The sequence below is a fragment of the Monodon monoceros genome, unplaced genomic scaffold (assembly GCF_005190385.1).
Source record: "Monodon monoceros isolate NGI ecotype Baffin Bay Population unplaced genomic scaffold, NGI_Narwhal_1 Super_Scaffold_2, whole genome shotgun sequence".
Taxonomy (NCBI): domain Eukaryota; kingdom Metazoa; phylum Chordata; class Mammalia; order Artiodactyla; family Monodontidae; genus Monodon; species Monodon monoceros.
In genome coordinates, this window is record NW_021703776.1 from 14,285,301 (window position 1) to 14,294,799 (window position 9,499).

Below are 9,499 nucleotides of genomic sequence, written 5' to 3' on the forward strand. Positions count from 1 at the left end.
AAAAAAAAAAAAAAAAAAAAAAAAAAAAAAAAAGTTTATTTGAAAATACTGGAGAAAAATAAACATTCTCCAACTTTCTCCTTCTGAAACATTAAGTATTAAGTAAAGGTGCCTCTTAATCCTCTTCCAAGCTCCCCTACACAACAGACCCCATTAGTCCCCTACTTCTTTCCAGCTCACATTTCTAGATTCTTCTTCACTTAGATATTTATCTACTTGGAACCCAATTTATATGGTATGAGGTAGAGAGCTATTTTTGCTTTTTCCAACAGGGTAATCAGTAGTCCAAAGCTTGTTTTAAAATAGTCTATTATTTCCCTATTATTAAAAAATACCAGATCACTGGGGCTTCCCTGGTGGCGCAGTGGTTGGGAATCCGCCTGCCAATGCAGTGGACACGGGTTCAGGCTCTGGTCCGGGAAGATCCCACATACCGCGGAGCAACTAAGCCCGTGAGCCACAACTACTGAGCCTGCGCTCTAGAGCCCGCGCGCCACAACTACTGAAACCCACGCGCCTAGAGCCCGCGCTCTGCAACAAGAGAAGCCACCGCAGTGAGAAGCCCGCGCACCGCAACAAAGAGTAGCCCCTGCTCGCCACAATCAGAGAAAAGCCTGTGCGCAGCAACGAAGACCCAACGCAGCCAAAAACAATAAATTAAAAAATATATATACCAGATCACATTTTAATATCACCGTACACTTGGATCACCTTCTGGAGGATTTCTGTGTTATATAAGTTTCACTATTCTTACACCTTTATCCTACTATGTCAGTAGCTTTGTGATAAGTGATGAAATCTACTATGCTAAATGTCTCTTCACCATTGTTTTAAAAAATAGTTTTCAATTATCTCATATTTATTCTTCCCGTTAGAATTTAAAATCAACTTATCTAGTCCACCCCGACATCTTACAACAAAGAACAAAAAATAAAATGTTATCATTCTGGTTGGAATTGAGGTCAATTTATATACATGCTTTTAGGAAAGGTTAGCATCTTTATGATCTTGAGTTTTTCCTTTACAAATATGATATATATCTGTTTATTCAGGTTTTACTTTATGCCCTTTAGTAAAATATTATACTCTTCATCTAGTTTTTGTAATTTAATAAAGGATTTTGTAACTCTTTACTTTTTTGTATTTTACTACCTTCATGGATCCTGAAATATAGACAACTCCTAAAATACCTTATAACTCTCCTCATTTTCTTGGAATAAGGTAAAACAGAGGAAAAACTATCAGAAAGGAATTGAGTGGGCATCATTTATGTCTACAATAGGTGCAAAGGGCATTTGACAGCTCCAAGTAATAATACCTTTGAATTTTCCGTTAAAAATCCCTTTCTAAACGTGATTTTCATCCAGGTCTTCCCCCATTGTGTTGGAGGTTCTGAGCTGCTGTGAATGAGCAGTTGCCCACCGTGGCCTCCTCTTACTTTCATTGTCAGGGCAGAGGCAATGATTGCTCACAGGACTGAGGCCGGAACCAAGTGGATCTGGACTGGGCATGGGGATACTCAGGCCCTACCCTGTCCGGGTCCTGGCAGTTGGACAGCTCATCTGTATTCAGAGGAGCACTCAGCTGCTTCTGGCAATTTCTTTTCCCTCTGATCCATGTTGAGTGACATAACATTACAGGACAGCATCCCAAGATGGCATCTTTCAACTCATCAGAGAACTAGGCTTAGTTTTTAAGGTTTAGTTTAAATAAGGAATCTATTATTTCAAAGAGACAGAATGCTACAAATGTCTTCTTTCATCCCACGAAAAATAATAAGTCATCACAGGACTTATTTTCTCATTTGACACTGCCTTTTTAAAAATCACGTGGCCCAATGGTAAAAGCGGTTTAGGAGAAAAGAAGAACTTTGTTCACATTGCTCAGTATATTTGTGTTGGCATATTTGCATTTTCAGTTACTGAAGCGTTTCCTCCTTTCAGAAATGCATTCCCTAATCACTAATGGAGCAGCCCTGGTGTTTGTGAGAACAAAAGAGACTTTCTTTGATGCAAACTCAGCAATTTCAACACAACCGAACACCTGGAAATAAAAAAAAGCCTTAATCCTCTGAATACTTTTCCTGGTAATTTAGAAAAGCAGTTGGTTGACCAGTTGGTGCTGAACTGTTCTTTTCCTGCTTTTATCCTTTTCATTTTCTAACCGTGCTTTTTAAAGTTTATGACTCGGAGGAAAACAGACATTTGGGTCAATTGATTTGAGGAAAATCTACAAAGTATCAGATGCCATGAAACCTACGTTCAGGGACGTTCGAAAGAACCGGAAGATCAAATTGACTCTACAAAGTTTTTTAACTGCTGGTCATGTCATGAAGCTAGGAGAAGGCTGAGATTTTTGTAGGCTCTCTAACCATCGTGATAGCTCAGGTTGGATCAAGATATTTGGAGGAGGAACTAAGCTCATAGTAACTCTCCCTGGTAAGTAACTTTTCTCTATTTTAACTTAATAGTGAAAAATTCATAGTTGCTTTTTAGAAAAAACAAAACAAAACAATTTAGGGTTCCCCCTTATCTGACTGCCACATTCTTGTCCTCAGAATCTGAACAGCAATTTTGCAGCTACTGGTCCCTGTATATGGAAACAAAACTCTCTTGTAAATGGCTTTTCCCTGCTTGTTAGCAGTTCAAATTCTACCTTTAGAAATTCAACTTTTTATCCAAAAAAGAATAGACTCAGGGTAGAAATTAAAGTATTTTGAGGACCATGTCTGTAATCCGTTGCTGTAAGTTATTGGTTCAAAATGCTTTTCTTATAGATGGGCTTTTTTTAAAATAGAGTTTTAAAAACTTTTTATTATTTCTTTGTGGCTTTATTTTTGGCTGGGTTGGGTCTTTGTAGCTGTGCACGGGCTTTCTCTAGTTGCAGCGAGCAGGGGCTGCTCTGCGTTGCGGTGCACAGGCTACTCATTGTGGTGGCTTCTCTTGTTGCGGAGCATGGGCTCTAGGCACACAAGCTTCAGTAGTTGTGACACGTGGGCTCAGTAACTGTGGCACACGGGCTCAGTAGCTCTGTGGTATGTGGGATCTTCCCGGGCCAGGGATCAAACTCGTGTCCCTTACATTGGCAGGCGGATTCTTAACCACTGTGCCACCAGGGAAACGCTATGGATGGGCTTTTAAATGAGAGACAATATTTACCTCTTCTCTGTAGTTTGAGATAAACACATTGCTCCTTTCTCCCAATAACCTGAAAAAATGACATTATTGGTTTTCATCTCATCCTTAACAACAGTGCAAAAAAATTCTTATAGTAAATGACTATAGAACATCGATAAATCCCACTTCTTGTTACTCTAGCTTCTCAGACATAGGCTGAGATCAGCTGAAATTCATGCAGTTACAACTCTTGTTACATTGCCTGGACGTGGACCAGTTTCATGGGATTTGTGAGCTCAGTGAGCCATCTCAGCTCCAAAGTCCATGAAAAGGGTCTGCATGGTTGTATATTCTCACTTGCTCCTTCTCTCAGCAAACATTTATTGAGGACACTTTCTGTGCTGGGTGCTGGAGATAAAAGGGTGAACAAGACACAGATAGGACAGGTCCCAACACTCAAACAGCTTCCAGTCTAGTGGAAAAGTCTTCTAGATTCTGGCTTGATTGGGCCCCATATTCTTTGGCCTGTGGCTGCCAGAGAGGTAGGAGGTCTTGCATTGATGAGATTGTTTCCTTTCTTAATTGATGTAGTACCTATAAGATCCATATACTTTGTTTACTGGAAGATTTTGATGAAATGGCCACAACCATCTCATTAAAGGGAATAATAATATCACCTACTGTTTACTGAGGACCAGACGCCAAGATAAGTAGTTTCAGTGCCTTATCTCCTTCCTCAACAGGAATCCTCTTCTTCCCATTTCATAGATAAGGAAACTGAGGTTTAGAGAAGTTCAGTTACTTGCCTAAAGGCACATGACTAGTTACTGTGGCAAAATTTGGGACCCAATAGCGACTTGTTGATTCCAAAGTGCAGGGTCTGGACCATTATGTGATGTGAAACGTCATGTTTTTATATTCTGAATATTTAATCTTTTGTATTCTGACTTTTAAAAAGGATTTTGTAATTGACTACCTAATTAGTAATAATTCATAATTTGTATTAATACTCATGTGTGAAAATAATGCTCCTGCTTCTAATCATGGCACTGAAAGGACCTTGCTCCTCCCAGAAAAGATCATGTAAGTCATACTGAATATAAATACTCAAAATATGATTCTTAGAGTGTCTTTATAGAATGGCAATTCATTTTGACACCATTTCACTCAACTTTCCTTCTGTATTGGCATCAAATTTGCTAAAAATATTGAATCTGGTAAAAGAATTATAGCATTTATACTAAATTGCATAACTTAGAGCTGCTTCTCCAGACATGATGGGAGCGAAAAATACCAAATACACACTATTATATTTAAAATAGATAACCAACAAGGACCTACTCTGCTCAATATTCTGTAACAAGCTAAATGCGAAAAGAATTTGAAAAAGAATAGATACATGTATATGTGTAACTGAATCACTTTGCTGTACACCTGAAACTCACACAACATTTTTAATCAATTATACTCCAATATTAAATAAAAATTTTTAAAAATAGTGCAGAAAAGGTGGTACCAAATGCTTGAGAAATACCAAACTGAATAGGATTCTCTGATGAGCAGCGGAGGATTTTATTTCAATGCCCTTGAAACCATAAGGTTATTTTCAGGTAGAAAGGAGCAGTCTTTCAGCAATGAATAGCTTAAGAGGCCATCATTAAAAATTCATACTCTGCCACAACTCATCTGGTCTACTGAACGAGGATTGGATTCTGGAAAGAAGTTACTTTAGAATTAACCCAGATACCTACCTCTCAATACACATATATCACAAAATAGCTATAAAAGGTAATGAATAGACATTTATTAAATAATCAAATACATTATTCCTAGTTCAACTTTGGAAATTAAAGAAACATTAACTGTATACGCTAAGCATGAACTGATTTTATACATGAAAACCCTTTAAGGGAGGATATTTAGAAGATTTAGGCAAAATGGTGAGAAAAGATGGAATCATACTCTCCAGTGTACGTGAGGTGAGATGGGAGCAGATATAACCCAAGATGCCCAATAAGAGCAGGTTCAATTTTTCAATTCTTGACCACGTTCGTACCTAATGTGCTTTTGCTTGAGTTCCACCTTTGTTTATTGTTAGCAGGGCCATTTTAAAAATATATTTATACAAATATTGAAAAAATATGGGCACAATTTTAAAGCAGGCCGAGAGGGAGCTTTCTACAAAGGCTTTTTAGATGGTGGGCTAACACATGGCAAGAGCATCAAAGTGTTTGGTTCTGGAACACAGCTCATTGTTACAGGTAAATATTCTTTAAATTCTGTAGCAAAGTAGGGGAGGGAGGCAAGCAATACAGGCACTGCACACTGCAGTGCTGGTGTTGGCCCAGAATTCTTGGATTTGATCCCTGTTTGGTCACGAATCAGGGTGGGGTCTCTGGAGAGGTCGGTGACTCCATCCAGGTCCTTGGCGTCTGCCTGGTTCCTTCTCTGCCTGACCTAGTACAGAGAACATTGACAAGAGTTAGCCAGTTAGACCAAGTGTGAGTCCCTCAGTGGTGGATACATTAGGTTCATTGGGTCTTGGAAATTTTCAAAGACTCTTAGGTGGTTTTTTCATTTGATTCCAGAAATAACCGATGGAAAAATTGGACAAATATTGTTCAACTTGTCATTTAGTTAGAGAATGATTAGTATCAAGTAGCAAGATATTTAACTTTGCAACCATATTCAAGCATGTCTTAAGGTGGATTTTTTTTTTTCTAAATTCAATCCAGTAAATTTATTCCCTCTTCATTTGCCTTAAAGGTGAAATTTTGCCTGGATGAGGAGGGAACATCTCTCAAGTATGTCCCTACCCTATGAGATCCACGGAAATGAAAGTTTTAAAAAATTTTCACAAAGTTGATAAAGCATTGAAAAAAATGAAAGAATTATATATTTTGATCTCTTTAGTGGTTGTGATCGTATGAACAAATGAATTTGTAAATTGAAAAGCAACATTCCGGTCTCCCTTTTTCAACTGAGTCTATTCAATGTAAAGTATAGCAATCAAATTAAATAAAAGTGACCCAGATATAACTCATAAGTGTCCTGAAAAATGATTTTTAGTAGTGTGTAGTGCAGGGAAAAATATGGACTTTGACTCTGTCACTTTCTGTATGGTGATCTTTTAGCAAATAAAATTTGATTCACTGGTTAGTGCTTTAAAAAATTATGCAAATAATGCATGCCCATTGTGGGAAAAAATTGAAAAATACCAAAATAAAGAAAAATTAAAAATTTTTATAGACACATCACTGTTAACAGTTTGATATATTTCTACTCACTTATTCCATCTGTGCAACAACCATCTCGAGTAGATGTTGTGAGGATTAAACAAAATGAAAAACGAAAATTACCTACCACAAATGTTGGGACGTGGTCTATGATAAAAAGATCAATTCCTCCCCAGAATTTAAATTGTTACTCATTTACTCATTGGAATTCTTTATGAAATCAGGAGTGCAGCTCAATGTATTAATTACCATCTAGTCTTAGGTCATTTTAGAACAAATGGTCGGTACTTAAAAATTCTCTCAGTTTCTATGACCAATTGTTACCTGTTTCTAAAAGTGGTAAAATGTAATAAGCATTATCTCAAATATTATTAGCCTGAATATAAGGTGCTCTCTCATCTTGCAGTAGAAATATCTGGAAGTAAAAAAAGTGGGTTTTTTTTAATATTTTTTTTTTTGCAACTTGAACATATAAGCTTATAGAGATATAGACAAAAGTCAAATATTCAATTGTAGTATTTAATTTCTTATTTGGATTACACCTGAAAGTTAAAAATTATGTCAATACAAAACCAGTTGAGAAATACTGCTTTTTGGCCACACCTTTCATTAAAAATTTTGTTCAGACCCTAAACAGGCACCTAAAACATCTACCTTAGAGCAACTTACTAAGTCATCTCAGGGTCTGTTTGTTTTGTGATCCCCATACGATGATGCCAGTGGGTATTTCATTCAAAGAAATAATTACCCACTTATAAAATAAAAGGAAAGCATTTGTAAAATTTATTCTGTTGTTCTATACATGTGCAAGGTAAGCACAAACTGTAGAGACTTCAATCCCAAATAATTTTTACCAGGTAATATTAATACTCCCAAACCAGCTTTAACTGAGTTCCTTTCAGGTTGATTTCTTGTCCAGGTAGTACTTTTTAATCAGAGCAGAGTATTAGAAGAGTATCTTTTAATATGAATGGTTGCACAGGCACTGATACATAGGCAGCCCCTTGTTTTGTGAGGGATAATTTTGAGAATAAAAGCCTCACCTTATGTTCTGGCACCCTTGGTCTGTTTGAATCCTGCATGTTTTGCTTTTATATCACAGAACTAGGATTAGTAAACATATTTTACCATACCTCATATCATACTGGAGTTAGATCTTACTAATTATGAACCCCTAGGGCAGAAAAAACAAGCAACCTATAATGCACAAACTATTTTTCACTTATTTAAACCGCTTGTTTGCAAAATTTATTTGAGAAGACCTAACAGAGCAAACATATATAGAGGCAGAGCATGAAATAAGAATAGAAGATCAAAGGCACTAAGGGAAGCAGAAGGAAAAAGGCCTCTGATAATCTAGCAAGAAGCACAGGGTAAGATTTTATGCTCAAAGATAGGAGAGTTATGTGTCAGTTATATCTCAGTAAAAAGAAATGAATAAAAAAAGAAAAAGGAAGGTAGGGGAACATGTAGTAGAATACATACCCTTTGTTAACTGATCAAATGAAGCACACCAAATTTTCAAATATGATATGTTTTCCCACCATAAAATTAGAAAAAGACTTCAATGCAGGAGTCTTGAAGGAGGAAAGTGATGTAAAGCATGGACATTGACTTCAATATCCATTCCATAAAATGGAAGAAATGATCTTTAAGCCAACCCAGTTTATACTCCCAGTGCATCGATGATACGGCACCATAACATGGTGACCCTCAGCAGATAACGTCAGGCAAGTTTTCGTGATCCAAGGTGACAATAATAGGATTTGAGGACCAGGCATCCTACCATTTCTCTAGTCATCCTGCCTTGAAGGTCCACTGCCAGGAGTTGCAAGCTGAACTCTGAGCATGAGCTGGAGAGAAGTCAGATTGAGGCTGAAATTTCTGGTAAAACTTCGAATGCCAATAGATTATGCTGTTGATTGGGGAAAAGCCATTTGTTTTGGACAACGTGAGTTAAGTAGTCCCATATACTGATTACATATATTTAACCAATGTTCCCTTTGATTTTCTTAACCATAGATATGCAGGGGATAAGACAAGATATATTGCCTATTAATTGGGTGTGTAAAAGACACATTTCCTATGATGAAGGCTTTGAAACTTCCAGATATATCAGAGCACAGCAAACCAGGGAATCAGTCTTCCTGCTTGATTGCCACAGATCCAATTGCAACCCCCAGATACTGCATTTCTAGTGGTGAGGGCATGATTTGGTCCCATGAGATTAAAATGTCATATTGGACCACACAATCATCACAAATTGCTAATAAAATGATAATGATAATAATAATAATTATAATCTCATTTCTGTAGCATTTTTAATCAAATTGCTCTTCAGATCTTGTTTTATTTTGGTCTCACTTCAGCACTGGTAGGGATGATGAACTGATTTACATTAATATCATTGTTTTCAAATAAATAAAGGCTTTAGTTTACCTGATTAGCTCAGACACAGAACTTGTTAAGAGCAAAAAGAACCAGGAACCGAGCCCTGGTCTCTTGAATAGCAGGCTGTTATAGTTCCACTAGGATTTGAAGAAATCAGAGAAGCTAAATTAGTCTAAAGTTTTTGATATGGGTTGAATCACTGTGGAATTAATACATAAAAATTTTCGGCGATAGGACAAAACTTGTGGTCACAGGTAGGTATCAGAGGAATGCAATTTTTTTCAAGTTTTTGGAGGGAGGGAAGAAGAAGTTAGAGTAATACTTAAGAATCTTTAGAAAAAACAGGGCTGTGATGGTATTTAAATGTAGAAACCTTAGAAGTGGTTTTAAACAAATCTGTATAGTAAAGGACAGCACAGATAACACTGTGCACATACTGTGATAGGAATTAGCTTTGTGTCCATGTGGACTTATACAAAGTGCTCATACGTATGTAATTATTATGAAAATGTTTGACCCAAGGCTGAAGTTTGCCATTACAGGTAAGTTTTGTGAGTTGACGTATTACTTTTCTGATGGTGAAAGGGTGTTGTCAAGGAGCCTGGGCTTTGGCATCAGGCTGAGCTGGAGCTCCAGGTCCATCACTTACTGCTTATGTGAACTTGGAGATGATTCTCTGGCCTCAGTTTCCTAATCTGAGATTACAGATAAATGGGATAACAGTATGTATCGAGCAGGGGTTGTGCTGGAATTGAA

General features: G+C 37.1%; 1 protein-coding gene across 1 annotated transcript in view; it reads left to right on the forward strand.

The window, feature by feature from the left end:
• LOC114901845 (TCR gamma alternate reading frame protein) overlaps positions 1-9,499 on the forward strand; it is a 28,989-nt gene that overhangs the window by 10,705 nt on the left and 8,785 nt on the right. Inside the window, exon 5 of the mRNA XM_029234015.1 lies at positions 8,953-8,997. Within this exon, the coding sequence (XP_029089848.1) occupies positions 8,953-8,997 (45 nt within the window). The remainder of the gene's footprint in view (positions 1-8,952; positions 8,998-9,499) is intronic.